The sequence below is a fragment of the Talpa europaea genome (genome assembly GCF_964194135.1).
Source record: "Talpa europaea genome assembly, chromosome: 9".
Taxonomy (NCBI): Eukaryota; Metazoa; Chordata; class Mammalia; order Eulipotyphla; family Talpidae; genus Talpa; species Talpa europaea.
The window spans coordinates 11775476-11798219 of NC_140076.1; the positions used below are offsets into that span (position 1 = coordinate 11775476).

Below are 22744 nucleotides of genomic sequence, written 5' to 3' on the forward strand. Positions count from 1 at the left end.
TACAGTCAGAAGCGCGGGATTTGAGTCAAGTGATATAAGAAAAAGTGCTTTCAGGGCCTTCCCTGGTGGCACGGCGGTTGAGTGCTGGGCTGTGAAAATGCCCGCAGCCTCTACAGTGCCGGTTCGATCCCCACCCGTTGAGGGTCCTGGTGAGGGTCTGGCGCGACAGACCTCTCCTGCCATGCCCGCTGCTCCCCTCAGCAGTGTATTTCCTCACTCTGCCTGTTAGTTTCCCCGCTCTGGCTCTGGTGAATTCTCTCACCCTCCCGCGCTTCTGACTGTACCCAGTGTTTGTATAAATAAATAATCTTAAAAAAGAAAAAGAAAAAGTGTTTTCAAGGACATATAAGTAGTAAGATGTTTGGAAATTACAGGGGACAAAATTTTAAAAAATTAATTAAAACATTAAAAATTAATTCTGCATTCAAAATTTCTCTAAGTATTTTAAGTTCCTATTCCACTTCAGAAAAATAAACAAAACCTACAAATCAGCTATATAGTACCAACGTGGTTTATGCAAGATAATACTACTCACATACCAAAATATCAGCAAATGAATGAGCATTTACATTTTTTAGATAAAACAAACTTTGAAAAAAATCCTTTAAAGGGCCTCCCTGGTGGTGTAAGGGGTTAAGATGCAACCTATGAAGCTATCACTAGCCAGCTACTGCAGCACGAGTTCCATCCCCGGCCAAGGAGCTACCCACACAGGCGCAGCAGACCACTCTTGACTCACCCGCTGCTCCCTCAGCAGTGTATTTCAGTTAATCTGCCTGTTCTGTTCCCCACTCTGTCTCTGGTGAATCCTCTCACCCTCACACCTCTAGCCTGTACCCCAGCTCTTGTATGCATAAATAAATAAATCTTTTTAAAAAATCCTTTAAAGATTCTAAACTTACCAATTATAGAGGAGAAACTGTGTGTTGAAAAGACCACTTCTATTGTCCATCATATTGTTTAAACAAAAGATTAACAATCCCTGGTGGCGCAAGGGCTTAAGAAGCAACCTATGAAGCTATTCGCAGCCACTGCAACACAGGTCCGATCCCCGGCCAGGGAGCAACCCACATGGCACAGCAGACCTCTCCCGAATCACCCACTGTTCCCCTCATCAGTGTATATCAGTTAGTCTGCCTATTCTCTTCCCCACTCTGTCTCTGGTGAATCCTCACCCCCAGCATCTCTGGCCTGTACCTCAGCTCTTGTATGCATAAATAAATAAATCTTTTTTAAAAAAAGATTAACAATTCCATGATACAGATAATATAACCACTTTTTTAAATGGAATTCTCCCCCCCACTAAAATATATATATATATATATATATATATATTATTTATTTATTTATTTGTATAAGCACTGGGTACAGTCAGAAGTGTGGGAGGGTGAGAGAATTCACCAGAGCCAGAGAAGGGAAAAGAACATGCAGACTGACGAAGTACACTGCTGAGGGGATCAGCGGGCATGGCAGGAGAGGTCTGCGTGCCATGTGGGACCCTTGCCGGTGGCCAGGGATTGAACCAGCACTGCAGAGGCTGTGGGCATTTTCGCAGCCCAGCACTCAACCGCTGCGCCACCGGGGAGGCCCATATAACCACTTTTTAATACTGAAACCAATTTTCTAACAACTATTAACATTTTGGGTTTTTTTTAAGTTTTACTTATTTATGCATACAAGAACTGGGGTACAGGCCAGAGGTGTGATGGGTGAGAGGATTCACCAGAGTGGGGAACAAAACAGGCAAATCGACGGAAATACACTGCTGAGGGGAGCAGTGGGCGAGACAGGAGAGGTCTGCTGCGCCCTGTGGGTAGGTAGCTCCCTGGCTGGGGATCGAACTCGTGCTGCAGTGGCTGGTGATGGCTTCACAGGCTGCATCTTAACCCCTTGCTCCACCAGGGAGGTCCACTAGTAACATTTAATATTCTTCTAAAAATGCTCCTAGTGATGACCCATAAGTACCACAATAATGTGAAGCACTCCTATATATTTGGACATTCAAACTGGTAATATTTTAGGGACATTATATATAATTATTCTTGTAGTAAAAATCTTTGCCTGTATTTCAAACCATTTCATCTACAATAAACTATAATTTATTATAAATTTATTATATGTAAATTATTATATAACATCCTTAACTGCAAGGAGTGAGTCAGAGTATGTATAGTCAATCACTCTTAAATCATGGACACTTGGCCAATGTTTTAGGCAGAGATAAGCAAGCTGACTGAAAGGACCAAGTCCCTGTACTCTTGTAGTTCAGTGAGACACGGTAATGCAAAACGACACTGGGACCAAAACCTACCTTAACTCGTCCCAGGTGAAACAAAATCAGTTATCGGATAAGATAAAAACATTTTAAGGGTCTCCCTGGTGGCACAGGCAGTTGAGCGCCGCACTGTGAGGCTATCCGCAGCTACTGCAGCGCGGGTTCAATCCTGGCCAGCCAGCGAGAATCCCACATGGTGAAGCAGACCTCTCCAGTTTCGCCCACTGCTCCCCTCGGCAGTATTTCGTCAGTCTGCCTGTTCTGTTCCCCGCTCTATCTCTGGTGAATGCTCTCAACCTCACGCATCTGGCCTGAACCCCGGTTCTTGTATAAATAAATCTTTTAAAAAAAAAAAAAACACAACAAATTTTTAACATCTTTATGATGCACTGATTTGCTGGCAAGAATATAAAATAATTCTCAGGGCCTCCCTGATGGCGCAGGTGGTTGAGCACTGCGCTGTGAAGCTGTCCGCAGCCTCTGCAGTGCTGGTTTGATCCCCGCCGGCCTCAGAGCAACCCACATGGCAACCAGACCTCTCCTGTCTTACCCGCTGCTCCCCACAGCAGTGTACTTCGTCAGTCTGCCTGTTCTGTTCCCCACTCTGCCTCTGGTGCAACCTCTCACCCTTCCGCACATCTGGCCTGTGCCCCAGCTCTTGTATATATAAAATAAATCTTTAAAATAATAATAATTCTCAGAAGCCAAATACTATATGAAAGCAAGAAGCTAGGGAAATGAAGACAGTGAAAACAATCTAAAAGTATAAAATTGAATCATGAACTTAGTTTTTTTCCCCACATGTTAAGAGGCGTATAGAATCAGAGATTAAAGGAAGGTCTATGAGGGTGAGAAGTCTAGCTAGAGACTTCCCACCATTCAACTAGGGTTCTTCAGAAATAAGGAGAAATGCCTGTACATGAAATAGTAGGGAAAAGTTATCTGCCTTCTACCTACTTTGACAATTGTAATGAGAAATACATCCTTCCAAGTTCTTAAGAAGCTATCCCTCATGAATATTTCTGCCAAGAATTCACACTATGAAGTCGGAAAAACCTCAAGCCCAAAATTTAGCATGATGTCGTCCTGAGATGAATTATAACTTAGAGAAAGGGGGCCTCCCTGGTGTCCTACTGGTTAAGTCACAGTGCTATCACTGCCACAGCCTGAGTTCAATCCCCAGCCAAGGAGCTAATACACATATGGCATAGCAGACCTCTCCTGTCTCACCCACTGCTCCCCTTAGCAATGTAAAATCCACATGTTTTGCTACCCATCTGTCTCTGGTGAATCCTCTCATCCTCTGCACCTCTGGCCTATACCCCAGTTCTACTGGGGGGTAGACTTAAGAGAAAAGGCCTATTGATATCAGAAATTTGATTTAGCAGAAATATCAGTCATTACATTAAGTGTAAATGGACTGGCTAGTCCATAGTCCAGTTAAAAGCTCAAGATTGGATTTTTCCTAGAAGATTTATTTATTTATGCATACAAGAGCTGGGGTACAGGCCAGAGATACGGGGGTGGAGGTGAAAGGATTCACCACAGAGAGTGGAGAACAGAACAGGCAGACTGACTGAAATACACTGCTGAGGGGAACAGAGGGCAAGGCAGGAGAGGTCCGCTGCGCCATGCGGGTTGCTCCCTGGCCGGCCGGGAATCGAACTCGTTCTGCAGAGGCTGCGGATTGTTTCATAGTGTGGTGCTTAACTCCTTGAGCCACCAGGGAGGCCCAAGATTGGATTAGTTTTGCATAAATTTGAAATTCTCCAAAATAAAGTTTGAGAGACAGATACCCATGATGGTTTTTTTTCTCCAACTACCATCATCAACTGCCCAGACAGAGGAACAGGACGCAGAGAGGAAAATTTGATCTTGGGTTAGGTTTCCCCTGACAATTTCCCAGGAAGAGAAGGGTAAACTAAACCAGGTTTAACTCACAACATTATGTATTAAATACAATATTTTAATATAGAAATCATAAGATTAATATTTTTTTAAAAGATTTATTTATTTATTTGTTTGTTTGTTTATTTATTTATACAAGCACTGGGTACAGTCAGAAGCACGGGAGGGTGAGAGAATTCACCAGAGCCAGAGCGGGGAGCAGAGCAGGCAGAAGGACCGAAGCACACTGCTGAGGGGAGCAGCGGGCGGCAGGAGAGGTCTGCGCGCCATGTGGGACCCTCCTCTGGTGGCCGGGGAGCAGCTGGGGATCGAACCAGCGCTGCAGAGGCTGCGGGCAGCTTCACAACCCAGTGCTCAACCGCTGCGCCACCGGGGAGGCCCAAGATTAATCTTTAAAGAGAAGTAAAACAGTCTTTCCAGTTGGGCAAGAGAAACAAAAGGGCAAGTTGCATGTTTTCTCTAACAAGAATCATCCTCTTGGTAAAGAGGACCAAAAGAAATCAGCAGTAAATTACTTCTATGATGAGCATCTCAGAACTTCTCGGTGGTAACAAATAAAATTATAGCATAAACAATAAAATACCATGCTAACCAATGTTTTTGATATATACTTTTTTAAGTGAATGGGGGCAGCTCAGAATATTTTATGACGAATCACAGAAATAGTACTGAGACTAAGTATGGGTTCAGGAAGAAAAAATACCCTTTTCACTATTTTATACTCTTAGTTAGATATTAATAAACCATCTGGTCTCTGCTATGTACTTACTCAAAGAAAACAGAAGTAACATCAGATCACCTCAAAAGCCTTAATTCAGAGATTAGAAAATAAGATTTAGTAGTAAACTGCCATTCTGTATGCATCACAAGTAGATCATCGTCTCTAAGCATAATAAAAAATTATCATTGCTCAGTAAAAATGTTACCTTTATGTTCCACATAAGGCTCCATATCCAAAATTTCTGAGAAGCCAATGTAGGTGTTCAGTTTTTTCTTATGTCCAGTTTGCCTAACCAAAAGGAAAGTTTCATTTATTACTCATTGTATATTGACTGTATTGGTATTTACAGTCATGAAACTACAAAAGCTCTACTAGCTAATTTAATAGACTCAATGGTAACTAACTAGATTTCATTTAGCATGAGGGTGGGAAGTACTGTATTGAGTAGAAAAGGTACTTTATTTCTAGTTTTGTTCTAATTTATTCTAGCTCTAGTTCTTATTTTGAGAATGTCAAGGTAATTGATTTCCTCCCCAAATATCTTGCCTTTACCATGCAGTCTTTGATATTTCTTAGAATAAAAAACTGTCTACAATTCTAGTTCTCAACTACATCTGGCTGGCTTCTTTATGAAGTTGGTGATTACAAAACATAAGATAAAGACATTTCAAAATGACACCCTCCTCTTTTAACTTTCATTCTCAAATGTAGTTTCCAATTATCAGCATAAATTTGAAATTCTCTAAAATAAAGTCTGAGAGAGAGACACACACACCTATGATGGTGTTTTTCTCTAACTACCATCATCAACTGTAATTATCGTGTCTGTGTAAAGTCTGCACACACAATGAGCAACAGTACTCCTCACACACATTTACCTGTCAAAGACAAAGCGCATTAGCTGTAAATTTAAAGTGCAAGGAAGGCTAAGGAGTCGAATCTTCCTTGTTGCATTCTGTTTGCTTTGACAGTTTTCACAAAAGTATCGATTGTCTCCTTCTAATTTTTCTTCCTAAGCAGAAGGAAAAAGATATATTAGTTTAAAAAAATTAAAAGATGGAAAGATATTTTTAAAATGATCAAATCTGGTAAAAAGCACCACTTTATTTTAATTAATATCTCCCATTCAAGGTGTTTCAAATCAAGCTACTAGGAATAATGAAAGATATATAAGGTAAAAAGCAATGCTTAGCAGCAGTATTAATTTCTACACAATGACATTTAAAATTAGTGTGGCTCTCTCCAAAATGTACTATTTAAAAATAAGCCTACTTCTGGGAATTCTAAGGAAGTTTAAGAAAGAAATACCATGATACAAAATTAATTGAAAAATGGGTGGAAACATATGGAGTATGTTTGAGTAAGTACATATGGACACCAGAATACAAAGTTTTACACACACGCACACACACACACAATTTACACACACAGACAGACACACACAGTTCAAATTACTGAACCAGACCCATGAGAAAAAGCTGAAAGAAGAGCATGCGGAAATTCAACATTAAAGTTAATGGTAATTTCTCTTAAATTTTTCCTTTCATCCCCATAGCTTCCAGATAGATACAATTCTGACACCATCACCTTATTTGCTTCACTTAGGTACGACTATTTGCTTTTAACTCACTGACCAGTCTCCTCGCATCCTTCGCCAGCTATTCCCATCTCCCTCTTCTCTTAACGTTTGCATCCCAGGGATCAGTCTTGGTTTCTTCACTCCCTTGGTGATTTTATCCAATCCTGACTTCTCCCCTGAGCTCTACCTCTCAAATACAAAAGGCCCTAGGAGCAGATTCCTAATTGCGCTCAAACCTGGTCCTCCCAGTCTTTCCCATCCCAGGAAAAGCGAGGCCATTCTCCTAGTTACTCAGACCAAAACTTCAGTGATCACTGATACTTCGCTTCTCTCCTTCTCCAACCCACACATTTTGGCAGATCTACTTTGAAAAAATATATATACAATCCAAACACTACTTTATAGCCTCTTCAGCTAACTCTCAGTCCAAGCCACCATCAACTCCTGTCTATCATACCCACCTTGGGCCTTCTCAAGATAGTACCGCTTACCCTGTTAAGACAGATTCTATCACTCCTGTGCTTACAACCATTCAGTGGCATTGCATCCCACTCAAGGTGAAAGGCAAACCTCTGAAAAGGATGGCCAGGCACTACCTGATATGGCTTTAAGTTACCTCAAACTACATCTGCTGTCGTTCTCCCCTTGCTTATTCATTTCAGTCACACTGACTTCCTTGCTGTTCTTCACACAGTCAGAGATACACTTCCCTCAGGTTCTGCTCCTGTTAGCCATCTCCCCAGACCACTATTCTCCCTGACTCTTACATGCCTCACTCCATCTTCAAATATTTTATCTGACCAACATCACTCTTGTACCCCTCTCCTTGCTTCATTTCTGTCTATAGCACTTTAATTATAGTTTAAATGCTATATATTTTACTGCCTTTCCACTGCACTAAAAGCTCCCTACAGGCAAAATACTGTTTTCACTCACTATTGTTATTCCCAACTTGAAAGAGTGTCTGATACCTAGCTGACTGGATTCAATAAATGTGTACTTTAAGCAGGTAAATGGTTGTTGTGCTAAAGGAGTAGGAAAAGAACAAAAATATTTTAAGGTGGCTGAATAATAAGCTCATTTACTATGCTATGTATCTGTTTGCACTTGATAACAAAGTTTCCTCATAGCTGCTCTTCACCCCAAACAAAAGGGATCCACTTCCTTATCTCTATATAACTCTAAAAAGACTGGAGAATGACCAATGACCATGCTGATATTAAAAATTTTGCATTCTTCAACACATTCTAGTTATCTAATGCAGAAAGTAAATTTATACATATGTAAGTTTACATATGAAATAACCAAAAATTATTTTAAGACACAGTTGGCTTCAATATTTTCTGATTTACAAAGTTTCTCTATATTGCTACAGAAACAGATACTTCTTGGGCAAAAAAGACTTAAGTAATGAATTTATCCATTAAATCAAAATACCATTCAGAATATTATCTAAATGTTAACAACCAGAAATAGATCCAACAAAATTTGAATACCTTCAAAAATTCTGAGATACAATCTGTTAACTGTTTGTGGCCTTGGATATTTAACTCCAGTTCATAAAACTTTGATAAAAGCTTGGACTCTCTGCCACACTGATTGCAACTATAATAAAACAGAGTGATAAAATTAAGATCAGAGTGGGAAAAGGCATTGGTCCTATAGCATTAATCCTAGAAGTAGAGAAAGAAACACTACTTTAGTTCTCTTCAACAGAAATTATTTACACCAAGTATACAGAAAACAAAACACAAAGTGATTGGTGAGGCTATATATTTTATGATTAGGAAAAATGTTTAAGTGTTTTACATTTCCTCTTGGAATTGCAGTGTGCTCCAATCTTACTCTTTCAGCTCATACCACAGAACCATAGATGGAGTAAATGGCAAGTGCTCAACCACAATTCCCAATACCTGGTTGAGTTCAACTGCAAGTAACAAGTCAGTTGTTTACATGTTCCCATGGAAATATATTTCTATAAATATTCCAGGTCCCATGATAACTCACTAAAGCTGTAACTTGGACTAGAACTAAAAATTAGGTAACAAATGAGCAGCAGTCTTGGAATAAAATGTACCACGAAAAAGCTGAAACACACTTACACAGTTACATAAGCATATTCTCCACAGAACTGCTGCTGAACAATGTTCCGCACATCTGGGTTCTTTTGTTTAGACAAAGTATCTTCCAAAAGAGACATAAAGAGCTTTGAAAACTCTTGGGCATCCTACAACAAAAGGCTGAATTAATTAAAAGAAAAATCATACCTCCTTTTCAACTTCTGACACAAATTGTAATAAAATATCTTAGAAATTATCTGTACTTTAAACTTAGGGTTCTCAAGCAAGGACTAGAGCTGTGTTGATCTCATCTGTGCCCACCTTTGAATTTTCAGAAATGGAATCAATTATTACATGTAATATACTGGACAGTAAATAAATGCTCCAATTAAAAACAGAAAAAAAATTTGATAAAGCATTTCACCTCATTTCTTTTAACAAACATCCAAGGACCATCTGATTATGTTCTTATATTTTAAAAAATAGATAAATAAAAGGTTTTTTACCTGCTGTTGTCCTGTGTCCAAGCCCAAGGCCTTAACAAATCCAGAGGGATCAATGTATCTCCTGTTACTATTTTGCAACAAGGCAAACAAGTACTGGAGATGCTCACAAATTGTTTGAGGTTCATAGTCTATTAAAAAGAAAAATATTTTTCAAAGTGCTGTTTTAAATATACTTTCTCTTCACCTGAGGATGTAATTAAAACACACTAACATCCAAGCTATAGCAATGTTTTATATTGTTCTAAAGCTTAAAAACAAACCAATTAGTCATCATGTCTTTTGTTAGTAATGAGGCAGTCATTCATATATATAACCTAAAGACAAGAGGCTAGCAATCATGAATACAGTTTCCAGAGTGTCAAGTCACCTGGAACATCAATTCCAGTAACAAAAGCCGCACACTATATTTATCATTCCCATAAGATGGCCAAATGCTTTATTTCACTAATGTAGTCTTGCCACAAATAGAGCAAGTGACAGGAATCTCAACATAGCAATTAACTTCAGTGAAAAATACGACAACACACTATTAAAATTCTAGAATTTTAGAACTGTAAGTTTTAATGAGTGGGTGGAATAAAGAAAATGGGGGGGAGAGAAAACAGGAAGCATGGACCTCAAGAGCCAATTATTTTATTGCCTCTTAAGTCCAAATCCACCCCTCTTTGCCTACTCTATGACAGAGATGAGCTCTGTAACTCAGCTTTGTAGCTAAGGCAAGGTTAAGTCTTACCAGTAGAGGGCAGTGGAGGGCTCAGTTTTACCATCCTCATCAGTCTCCTAAGGGGGTGCAGCTTTCTCCAGTATCCCAGGTTATCGCAAGCTGAGCAGCTCCTGGGCTCAGTGAAATGCCTCTAGAGAGGCAATTCCTCTAACATGACCTGCTGGACTTGGTAGGGAGTTCTGAGGCTCCCTGTGTACAGGAGGGCCTCCCCGTGCTCCATTTGCAGCAGAGACCCTCATGAGGCATCCCAGCACCTTTTTTGCCATTCAGTGAACCCAGGCAGCACATACTCCAGAGAGGTCTAGAATGCAGCCTGGGCGGGAGAGTGAGAGGCTCTTCCTTGGGTGCACCCTTTCTGCTCTAGGGGAAGTGGCTGTACCCTTTATCTACTATTCTTTCATATCCTCTTCAATTCTTATTAGCCAATTCCCCCACTACTCCAATTTCCTGCTAATATTTCTTTATTTATTCTCTGTTCAAATTATTGTATGGTTTCTGTCTCCTGGAACTGACTGCCTTTTCACCTTATTTGTGTGCAAGGACTTTGTAGACTATTAAAAGCTGTTCAATTAAGTGTTATCTACTCCAACTTCCTTCTATTTTAAATATTCTGTAAGATCAAAACAATTTATATTATGCTGGTCTTCCTACCGTTAAAATAAGGGAATGGCTGAGCTGGGAACAGAACTCAGATCCCATCATATTTCTAATATGGTTCCTTTCCACTCCGCTGTATTGTTCGCTTATCAGAAACCAAAGTGAAAAACTTTGGTGAAATATAAACATTTCTGTGTTTAAGGTGAATCTTTACGATATACATTCAAGTCATAATATTGGCACATTATTTTATAAAATAGAAATTTAGTTTTCACTTGTTATCCAGCTGTCTACTCATCAGTGAACTTACATTTCAGGAAACAATGCTAAAAATTAAAAATAATCTTTTACATTACTCATCCTTTACATATACTATAACATTAAAAAATGTATGTTTTTAATCTAGATTTAAGTATTCAAAACTATAGAAATAAAGCTTTGAGGAGACAATCTTAAGAATTTTTAAGCACTGTGTCTTGAAGCAAAGCTTACTATTAATAAAACTTGAGATTCTGGGGCCTCCCCAGTGGCGCAGCGGTTGAGCGCTGGGTTACAAAGCTGCCCGCAGCCTCTGCAGCGCCAGTTCAATCTCCAGCTGCTCCCCGGCCACCGGAGGAGGGTCCCGCATGGCGTGCAGACCTCTCCTGCCGCCCGCTGCTCCCAGTGTACTTCGGTCCTTCTGCCTGTTTTGTTCTCCGTTCTGGCTCTGGTGAATTCTCTCACCCTCCCGCGCTTCTGACTGTACCCAGTGCTTGTATAAATAAATAAATAAAATCTTTCAAAAAAATAAAATAAAATAAAAATAAATAAAACTGAGATTCTAAAGTACTGCCTTTCTAGAGGGCCACAAGAACCTGTGGGGTTTACAAACCCTATCTTTTCTCTCTCAGAGCCAAAGTCGGGAGCCATTTGCAAAAAATAAAATCATGTTAAAGACAGCACACCAGGGGCCTCCCCTGGTGGCGCAGTGGTTGAGCGCTGGGCTGCAAGGCTGCCTGCTGGGCTGTTCATTCCCTGGCCAGCGGCGAGGGTCCCACCAAAAAAAAAAAAATAAAAATAAAAATAAAAACCAGCATACCAGGAACCTCCCTGGTAGCACAAGGCGTTAAGACGCAACCTATGAAGCTATCTGCAGCCATTGAAGCACCAATCGATACCTGTCCAGGGAGCTACCCACATGACACAGCAGACCTCTCCTGACTCACCTGCTGCTCCCCTCAGCAGTGTGTTTCAGTCAATCTGCCTGTTCAGTTCCCCATTCTGTCTCTGGTGAATCCTCTCACCTCCCACACCTGTGGTCTGTACCCCAATTCTTGTATGCATAAATAAATAAATCTTAAAAAAGACAGTACACCATACAGATGGGAGCAAGAGTGCATACAAAGTAACCCACTTGGAGCCCCCAAACCTATATAATCTTAAGACACTGAACTCCCCGTAGAGTTCAGCCCCAGTTCAGCTCCAGTTTGAGAAAAATCTTTTGTTTAGTCAAATTTTTACCTCAAAGTGAATATCTCTAAAATACAAAGTAATGTCAGTTAGAAACAATCCATAGTACACATGAAAAAAAAAAGTACTATTCCAATAGGAATAGTGTGAAACTGAATCTCTGAATTTGCAATGAGTGTGCTGATTAAACCAAGGCTAGCGAGCGTAACCTTACTTTTAGATAGTATCAATTTAAGTCAGCTTATTTGGGATTCAGGACAAAAGACTGTCCTGTCTGTGGTTATACTTAAGTATTTATAAAGTCTCTCAAACTAGGCAAAAGTTACCTTTTCTGCTCTCTTGGACTGATTTCTATCAATCACTAAAATTAAGGGACTACAATTAAAATATTATTACATACAGATTTTGTAAATACATGTGAATAATCAGATATACTTTTTCACTTGAATTAGTAAGTCATTTTGGTGCCTACATGATAAATATAAAGAAAAGGGGGGAAAGAGTTTTAAATTCTGATAACATTTATAAAGGACCTAGTGCCAGGCCAGCAGGCCCAGCACAGAAGCAACACTGGCAAGTTGCTTTCCCCTCGCTGGCTGGCACATCCTCCCAGCTCCCGTCCCCACTAACCTTTATCTTCTTGGATACCATCTCCCATCCTGTAGTCGCTACAGGTACTTGGACATAAATACAGTGCCTGCCGAAGCTCCAAGTTGAGAAACCACACTTGAAGAAATGTATTGACGTAACAAGTAGCTCCAAGGTTTGTCAGGCCCACAAATGAGTTCTATAAACATATAAAATTTACACTTTTTAACATCAATTTCCCTTTAAACAAACAAAAATACATAGGGAGGATTTTTTAAATTACAGATTAAATATCTATTTGAACTTTCTCAACCAACATATAGCCTTAAGACACTTTTGGTCAGGGATTGTGCATACTTTTTTTTTTTAACGATTTTTAAATTTATTTTATTTTTGCATAGAAGAGTTAGGGTGTAGACCAAAGGTGGGGAGAGGGGGCGAGAGGATTCACCAGAGACAGTGCGCAGAGCACAGGAGGCGGATTTACTGAAATACACTAAGGGGAGCAGTGGGCGAGACAGGAGGTCTGCTGCGCCATATGTGGATTAGCTCCCTGGTTGGGAATCAAACTCAGGCCATTGAGGTGATAGCGCTGAGACTTAATCCCAGGCCACCCTGCAGCCTGATAGTGCATAATTTTCATGAAATCACCAATCTGGGTAGACTAGAGTAGTAGGGAAGACTTAGCTTATCTCTAATCTTCTAGTCATCTTCCAGTCTTCTCCAGTCACTTAAGTCTAAAATTAGAACTGTGGCTCTAGGAAAGATAAGTTTGGAACAAACATACATAGATAGGTGTTTTGTTTGCTATATGCTACACTATCTAACAACAAAGTAAACTTCCAGGAAAATTCCCTTTTATGTCCTGTGTATCTAGGAGACGGGAGGCAGAGGAAACTGGCTGCAATTTTTTCCAAAACTAAGTTAAGAATTCCTGAACTTACAAAGAATCATTCTTCATTTAGAGAAAGTATCCACACAGGTGACTATTTTGTAAAGGTGAGGCTTTATATTTAGAAAATACTAACATGCAATTAAAAAAAACTTTTAATACCACTATTATATATAAAAATACAAACCAAAAAGAATCAAAGCAAAAATATTATGGGAGCTTATTTCCTTTATTTACCACTTCCTTTAAAAACATTCAATGTTGGGCCTCCCGATGGCGCAGCGGGTTGAGCGCAGCGCTGTGAAGCTGTCCGCAGCCTCTGCAGTGCAGGTTCGATTCCCAGACGGCCAGGAAGCAACCCACATGGCGCAGCAGACCTCTCCTCTCTCACCCGCTGCTCCCCTCAGCAGTGTCTTCGGTCCCTCTGCCTGTTCTGTTCTCCCACTCTGTCTCTGGTGAATTCTCTCACCCTCCCGCACCTCTGTCCTATACCCCAGCTCTGGTATAAATAAAATAAATCTTACCAAAAATTCAATATTAAAACAATAATACAATTAGCAGTTAAACTATTATTTAAAGGCTTACTGGATTACATAACTACCTGCTTTAAAGCACACCATTAAGAACTATTCCAGGGCCTCCCCGGTGGCGCAGCGGTAGAGCCCTGGGTTGTGAAGCTCCCCGCGGCCTCTGCGGCGCCGGTTCGATCCCCGGCTGCTCCCTGGCCACCGGAGGAGGGTCCCACATGGCGCGCAGACCTCTCCTGCCGCCCACTGCTCCCCTCAGCAGTGTACTTCGGTCCTTCTGCCTGCTCTGCTCCCCGCTCTGGCTCTGGTGAATTCTCTCACCCTCCCTCGCTTCTGACTGTACCCAGTGCATGTATAAACAAAAACAAACAAACAAATAAATAAATAAAACATGCCTCTAAAAAAAAAAAAAATTAAAAAAAAAAAAAAAAGAACTATTCCAATTCAAGAGGTTTAGAGTTTTAAGTTCCACTATTTATCTAAAAGTGGCATAGATTCCCTGGAATCAGCATCAGTTTCTGATCATAAGCACAAAACAAAAGCACATAAAAAACACACACAGAGCAATCACTAGAAAAATGATAGCTTACCTTTTTTCTCCTCTCACAGTTGGGATCATCAATGTTATGAAAACTATTTTCATCTATTTCTCCTAACCAAATATGCTCACCAATGCCAACCAAGCAGTTGGGATTTCCTTTGCAGTTTCGTCTATAAAAAATATTATAGTTTAAATTTAAAATACCACAGTTCCATGACAAGAAATATGCAGATTAAAACTGTAACAATACAACATTTTACATCCATTTCTCTCTGTAAGATTAGCAAAACTGAGAAACCATAATGCCAGACTGTGAGGTTGTGAGGAAAACAGGTAACTTGAAGTTCTGCTGGGGGTGCAAATTGGGAAGACTTACATGGAGAGGAATTTTGTGAGTGTTCAACAAAAGATATATACATATATAGAAATATATAGATATATAGAGCAATCTGTAGATCTATATATCTATAGATAGCTCTACAACTATATATCTATATATCTATCTATGTATCTATATATCTATAGATAGATCTATATCTATATATATATACTTTTTGACAGAGAAATTTATAAGAACCCACTCTGAAAATCACCTCCTAATTCAAAAACACATGCACTAGGTTATTCATTACAGCATGTGTGTAATTGCAAACAACCCAAATAAGCAAGCATAGGAAATATAGTATGTCCACATAATGGAGTACTACGTAACTGTCAAATAAACAACAACAAAAATACACGATCTCTGTGAACTGATATTATTTCCAGGATATATTATAGATTTATTTTTTTAGAGGCCTCCCTGGTAGCGCAAGGGATTAAGTCTCAGCACTATGAAGTTAACCGCAGCCACTGATGCACAAGTTTTGTCCCCGGCCAGGGAGCTACCCACATGGCGCAGCAGACCTCTCCTGTCTCGCCCACTGCTCCCCTCAGCAGTCAGTCTGCCTGTTCTGTTCTCCACTGTTTCTGGTGAGTTCTCTTTTTTTTTTTAAGTTTTTTTAAAAAGATTTATTTATTTATTTATGCATACATACATACATACAAGCACTGGGTACAGTCAGAAGCGCCGAAGGGTGAGAGAATTCACCAGAGCCAGAGCAGGCAACAGAGCAGTCAGAAGGACCAAAGCACACTGCTGAGGGGAGCAGCGGGCGCAGGAGAGGTCTGCGCGCCATGTGGGACCCTCCGCTGTGGCCAGGGAGCAGCTGGGGATCAAACCAGTGCTGCAGAGGCTGCGGGCAGCTTCACAACCCAGCGTTCAACCGCTGCGCCACCGGGGAGGCCCTCTGGTGAATTCTCTTACCGTCCCTCCCCCCCCCCACCCCGCACCTCTGGTCTGTACCCCAGTTCTTGTATGCATAAGCTCTTTGTAAGCCAACCTAAGCAGCATAGTATAGAAGCCTAGATAGAATCCTTCTGTAGAGGAAGAAAATCTCTCCCGTTCAGTTTCCAAAATCCCTAAACTCCATGTTAACACCTTTAGAAGTAGGGCACAGGTGTCAAATATCACCTAACATTCTTGTACCAATTATCTCACAGTAGAAAAAATATTTCTGCAACTCTCCTGCCTACCTATGACTATGCAGGTGCCTCTCTTTTTCTCCTTTTCCAAATAAACACACCCCTTTAAAATGTAAGAAAAAGAAAAGATATTTCTGCATACTTGTTTCTATCAATAGGTAATAAGAGATCAAAAAATGAGACAGGGACACATGTTTACATGGAAAAATATACCTGTTTAATGAATGAATACGCTCAATACCTTAACTCAGCATCTCAACTTGCTAACTTAGAAATCTAATAACTTTCAAGGTCACAAGTAGCCCCAATTTAATCTAGGTGAGTAGCATCTATTTCTTCTATGAATAGAAATTTCCTACAACCTTGTAACCGCACCTCCCCACCTGCCCACTCCCCACAGGTTTTCTTCCCAGAAATCCCTCATGCTGCCTACAGAGGATTCAGAGAAGAAAAACCAAATCATAAACAAAAAGTCTGAGGAGCCGTGGACCTGGGAGCTGCTGGCACACCTACTCGTGCAGGTCTCCAATGTGCACAGGTCGGTTGGCTTTTTTAAAAATAGGTTTTTGTTGGGCCTCCCCTGTAGCGGTTGAGCGCAGCCCAGCAGCGCCGCCGGAAAGGGTCCCACAAAAAAAAAAAAAAAGTTTTTGTTGCGATCGAGTTTTCAAGAATTCTCCCAGAAGGCCTCCCTGGTGGCACAAGGGTTATTAAAGAGAGGGCTACCAAGCTATCGTCAGCCACTGCAGCAAGAGTTTCATCCCTGGCTCCGGCCAGTCAGGGAGCAACCCACATGGTGCAGCAGACCTCTCCTGCCTTGCCTGCTGCTCCCCTCAGCAGTGTATTTCAGTACATCTGCCTGTTCTGCTCCTCACTCTCTTGGTGAATCTTCTCAGTGTCCCCCCCCCCGCCCCCTGCACCTCTGGCTTACACCCCAGTTTTTGTATGCATAAATAAATCTTTAAAAAAAATTCTCCCAGGAGTCACCACATTTTCTCTTCCCCTGACCAGCCTTAAGAGATCTCTGAAAATGATACTCATTTGACCCTGAAACTCCTACAAAGTCATGCAAATCAGAGGCACAAGTCTTTGGGTTCACTTTAAGAACACTCCTGAAAATGCCTAGGCCATGGGGTGTGCATATCTGATGAGTCACCAAGCGTCTGAGGATGTCACTCTACAGAGCAGTGCCTGTGCCACTCTGTCGTCACAATGAAGGAGCAGGTAGGTGTGCCCAGGCCAAACACTGGGGCTGGACTGAGAGTTGGGGGCCCCAAAAGTGCTGAATTTTTACTGCACGTGCTTAAAAATGCAGAGGAATGCTGAACGTAAGGCTTTAGATGTGAAATCTCCGGTCAATGAGCACATCCACATGAACCAACCCCTTTCCTCCCTCCCCCCTGCATCTCCCCTTTCTTTTGGGAGATTGCCCAAAAGAAAAAGACTGCCCTAAAGAAACTGAAGAAATGAAAACTGACAGCTCAGGAATAAATTCAGCATAAATTAAATAAAAGTAAAGGCAGACACACAAAAAAAGGTTTTTGCTCTGTATACCAGATGCCTATTACTACAGGTACACATACCTACCCCCTGCTCCAGCCTTTTTTCCTCAGAAAAACAAGCTGTTCTTTCAGTTCCTGGTTCTAGCAGGAGCTGCTGAGAGGTGCTCCAAGCCCATTCACCTAAAACCCAAAATCTCTCAAGACATTTCAAATGGGAAGAAAGGGAAGGAAAAACAACCACAACACATCTTCAAGGGCAGACACTTCTGAAGGTTGGACCTGGGAAAAGGAAGTCAGCGAGCTGATCTGCATGAGAAGCAGGACTGGACAGAGGTTCAGACATTGTTGGCTACCACATCCTCGCCAAACCCCCACATCCATGGTTTATCGCTCCAAAACTTCTCTGAATTCAACAACAACAACAAACCCTGGCTAGTCTCACAATGCCATGAGCTGTATCTGGGAAACCTAACTAGTAAATGTGAATTTGATAAAACTTTTTCTTTTATTAACATTCCTAGAGCCAACAATCTAATTTGAGTCTCTCTGACAGATCTACTTCTTGAAGTATATGGTTGCCTCGTTCCCTCTGAAGTTTCTTTTAAGACCGGTTAGTACAGGGGGAAACATTCAACACCAGAGAAATGCAAATTTAAAACAGCCATGAAAGATGTTTTCATTTATCCAATCAGCAAAAGTTTTCAGCAGTGAAACAGGGTAAAGTGAATCACTGTTTATTCATTATTAACAGGAGTAACTCAACAACCCTTTTGAAAAAACTTGACAAACTGTCTCAAAATGTTAAATGACATCAACAGTTTGTTTCAGTAAGTCTGCTTCTGGGCACATGTCCACAGACTATGAAAGGACACTGTGGGAATGAAACAAATAATAAAAATTTTAATAGATACTCTTTCTAGGACTGAGTGATGTAAGAACACCAAGTGTCTAAAGCAGTACGCAGAGGACAGGCTTGAAAATGTCTGATAAGACAAGCTAAGCATCTGTGATGTATTACATGCTACAATTTCATACCAACAAAACACCTTGGCAGCAGTATAAATGACTGAATCTGAACAAAGCCCGAGACAGCAATTTTCCTTGTAGAAGAAGATGAAATCCTAACCCAATTCAGGGGCAACGGGAATGGAGGAAAACTGAATTCAAGCCTATCGATGAAATGAAATCAACAGGACTTGGGGACAGATCAGATAGGGTAGGAACACAAGAGAAGGTCTCCATGTCTTCATTTTAAAACAAAGGGGACTAGTAAGTTGGGTGACCACTAAACTTTTCTATTATAATTTCTCTGTAATTTGGATCCCCTTGGAAACTCAAGCACTTGAGTACATGCGAATCAGTGAGACCATTCATTCTGCTTGCTTAACCTCTAGTGAAAGCAGAGTGGAGGTGGTCGGTCCTAGGGAAGAGTCGGATTGTGACCAGCCTGGGTTATTGATGCTCAGTGTTACTGTGTGGTCACTTTCAAATTGCCATCAATAAATGTTGGCAGCATTAGCCCTCCACTAGATACGTCATAATGCACACATAAACAGCGTCACTATGTATAAATAAACCTAATATCTAGCACCTAGACTTTACGGCTTCACACTGTCAAACAGAGATTACTAGATTAGAATTACAGGATCCAAACAATACCAAAATAAAAGACAAAGCCCTGGGTATCAAAGAAGTATTCTCACAGTCAATGAGCACTTCAATCATGAATTAAACAGTTACAGGAAACCAGAGAAGTGATGTGGTGGCATTAAGCACAGGATGGCGCAGTAGAAATCTACAGGAGGGGAGGAAGTATTACCACTTGAGTCTCCACTGGCACACAGGAATTCACTAAGTGTGTGTGTTGGGGGAGGGGGTGCAAAAGAGCATTCTATGCAGGAGAGCACATGGCAAGACGGGAGAAGTAAGTCAGAGGAAGATCGGAAGATTGATAAAGACTTACAAGGCTCACAGGTCACGCTAAGGAAACCTTCCTGTGTACAATTCCACATAGCTGGAACATTTGGGGAGTGAACTTGGAAGGCAAAAGAAGCTACAGAGTAGTCAAAGACTAAATGGATCATAGCAGACCTCACATACTACTGAAAGAGTATGGACTTTCTCTGATAAGCAACACGCAGCCACTATTAAGGTTTTAAGAATTGGATTTGAATTTTAGAATGTTCTTCTAATTAAGCTTCTCAGTCAGAATTGTCAAATTACCTGAAGAATTCATAATTTTGCTTTCAATGAGTGGCATTCTTATAAGCTTCTCCTGCTTTTTTTTTTAAAATATTTATTTATTTTTATTTATACAAGCACTGGGTACAGTCAGAAGCGCGGGAGGGTGAGAGGATTCACCAGAGCCAGAGTGGGGAGCAGAGCAGGCAGAAGGACCGAAGTACACTGCTGAGGGGAGCAGCGGGCGGCAGGAGAGGTCTGCCCGCCATGTGGGACCCTCCTCGGTGGCCGGGGAGCAGCTGGGGATCGAACCGGCGCCGCAGAGGCTGCGGGCAGCTTCGCAACCCAGCGCTCAACCACTGCGCCACCGGGGAGGCCCTCCTCCTGCTTCTTAATAAGACAAGTTTTAAGCTTCTGAGTTTTTGTTTTTAAATGGGAGATTTTCCAAGTATAAACCCTGGCTGGCTCTTCTTCCAGACTTTTTTTTTGTGGGGGAATGGAGGTGGGGAGAGCATAGAGAAAGAAATTTTTTTTTTTAAGATTTATTTATTTATTTATACAAGCATGGGTACAGTCAGAAGCGCAGGAGGGTGAGAGAATCCACCAGAGTCAGAGCGGGGAGCAGAACAGGCAGAAGGACCGAAGTACACTGCTGAGGGGAGCAGCGGGCGGCAGGAGAGGTCTGCCCGCCATGTGGGACCCTCCTCCGGTGGCCGGGGAGCAGCCGGGGATCGAACTGGTACTGCAGAGGCTGCGGGCAGCTTCGCAACCAAGCGCTCAACCACTGCGCCACCGGGGAAGCCCAAGAAAGAAATTTAAAGAGCATGCTGTTATAATAAAAGAGATGAGAAATGAGAATCTAAAGTGTAGAATAGTACAAGAAATTTTCGAGTTCAAATCAATACTACCTGTGGACTTTTTTTGTGGGGAGTAAGAGTAAAAGGTTAAGAAAAAGAGGGTTTCTTTCTTTTTTTTTTTTTTAAATGGTTAGATTTTTTTTTTTTAAAGATTTTATTTATTTATTTATACATGCACTGGGTACAGTCAGAAGTGCGGGAAGGTGAGAGAATTCACCAGAGCCAGAGTGGGGAGCAGAGCAGGCAGAAAGACCGAAAGAAAAAGAGGGTTTCATTTAAAATCTTGTACTTGGGCCTCCTCGGTGGCGCAGCGATTGAGCGCTGGGTTGCGAAGCTGCCCGCAGCCTCTGCAGCGCCGGTTCGATCCCCGGCGGCTCCCCGGCCACCAGCAGAGGGTCCCACATGGCGCGCAGACCTCTCCTGCCGCCCGCTGCTCCCCTCAGCAGTGTACTTCCGTCCTTCTGCCTGCTCTGCTCCCCGCTCTGGCTCTGGTGAATTCTCTCACCCTCCCGCGCTTCTGACTGTACCCAGTGCATGTATAAACAAAACAAACGAACAAATAAATAAATAAATAAAACATGCCTCTATTTAAATAAATAAATAAATAAATAAAATCTTGTACTTAAGGGGCCTCCCTGGTGGCGCAAGGGTTAAGACTCAACCTATGAGTTTGATTCCAGGCCAGCCAGGGAGCAACCCACAGGGCGCAGCAGACCTCTCCTGGCTCACCTGCTGCTCCCCTCAGCAGTGTACTTTGGTCAATCTGCCTGTTCTGTTCCCTGGTCTGTCTCTGGTGAATCCTCTCAACCCCCGCACCTCTGGCCTGTACCCCAGCTCTTGTATGTATAAATAAATAAATCTTTAGATAAAAAACAAAATAAAATAAAATCTTGTACTTAACAAAAGATGGGGATCTCCAAAGACAATGCTTTGCCAAGTCACATATAGAAATTCACCAAAGGGAGGGGCCTCCCTGGTGGTACAAGAGGTTAAGACACAACCTATGGGCCTCCCCGGTGGCGCAGCGGTTGAGCACTGGGTTGCGAAGCTGCCCGCGGCCTCTTCAGCGCCGGTTCAATCCCCGGCTGCTCCCCGGCCACTGGTGGAGGGTCCCACATGGCGCGCAGACCTCTCCTGCCGCCAGCTGCTCCCCTCAGCAGTGTACTTCGGTCCTTCTGCCTGCTCTGCTCCCCACTCTGGCTCTGGTGAATTCTCTCACCCTCCCGTGCTTCTGACTGTACCCAGTGCATGTATAAACAAAACAAACAAATAAACAAACAAATAAATAAATAAACATTCCTCTATAAAAAAAAAAAAAGACACAACCTATGAAGCTATTCACAGCCACTATAGGATGAGTTCAATCTCCAGCCAGGGAGCAACCCACATGACGCAGCAGACCTCTCCTGACTCACCCGCTGCTCCCCTCAGCAGTGTGTTTCAGTCAATCTGCCTGTTCTGCTCCCCACCCTCTCTAGTGAATCCTCTCACCCCCACCATCTCTGGCCTATGCCCCAGTTCTTGTATGCATAAATAAATAAATCTTTAAATATATAAAAAAAAGACACAGCACTATGAAGCTATCTGCAGCCACTGCAGCACGAGTTGGATCCCAGACCAAGGAGGTGACCCACATGGCACAAAGGACCTCTCCTGTCTCGCCTGCTGCTCCCCTCAGCAGTGTATTTCAGTAGATCCACCTGTTCTGATCCCCACTCTGTCTCTGGTGAATCCTCTCACTACTCTTCCCCCCCCCAACAATGGCCTATACCCCAGTTCTTGGATGCATAAATAAATCTTTAAAAAAAAAATCAAGCAGGACAGAACACACATTTTATTTTTTTATATTTTTTAAAAACATTACTTATTTATTTATTTATACAAGCACTGGATACAGTCAGAAGCACAGGAGGGTGAGAGAATTCACCAGAGCCAAAGCGAGGAACAGAACAGGCAGAGTGACAAAATACACTGCTGAGGGGAGCAGCGAGCATGGCAGGAGAGGTCTGCGCGCCATGTGGGACCCTTGCCAGTGGCTGGGGATCCAACCGGTGCTGCAGAGGCTGCAGGCAGCTTCGCAGCCCAGCGCTCAACCGCTGCGCCACCGGAGAGGCCCAGAACACACATTTTAAAGTAAAACTCCTGGGGGCCTCCGTGGTGGCGCAAGGGGTTAAGACCCAACCTATGAAGCTCACTGCAGCCACTAACTACAGCATAAGTTCAATCCCCAGCCAGGGAGGTGACCCACATGGCGCAGCAACTTCTCCTGATTCACCCGCTGCTCCCCATAGTGGTGTGCTATGGTCAATCTGCCTG

At 42.1% G+C, this 22744-nt stretch overlaps 1 protein-coding gene across 9 annotated transcripts in view; it reads right to left on the reverse strand.

The window, feature by feature from the left end:
- USP48 (ubiquitin specific peptidase 48) overlaps nucleotides 1-22744 on the reverse strand; it is a gene marked incomplete at both ends in the record, with an annotated part of 71250 nt that overhangs the window by 39447 nt on the left and 9059 nt on the right. For all 9 annotated transcript variants that reach the window (XM_084243860.1, XM_084243857.1, XM_084243859.1 and 6 more), the window contains 7 exons: nucleotides 5110-5192; nucleotides 5783-5916; nucleotides 7980-8088; nucleotides 8586-8710; nucleotides 9050-9177; nucleotides 12450-12606; nucleotides 14417-14537. In XM_084243860.1, the coding sequence (XP_084099986.1) occupies nucleotides 5110-5192; nucleotides 5783-5916; nucleotides 7980-8088; nucleotides 8586-8710; nucleotides 9050-9177; nucleotides 12450-12606; nucleotides 14417-14537 (857 nt within the window). The remainder of the gene's footprint in view (nucleotides 1-5109; nucleotides 5193-5782; nucleotides 5917-7979; nucleotides 8089-8585; nucleotides 8711-9049; nucleotides 9178-12449; nucleotides 12607-14416; nucleotides 14538-22744) is intronic.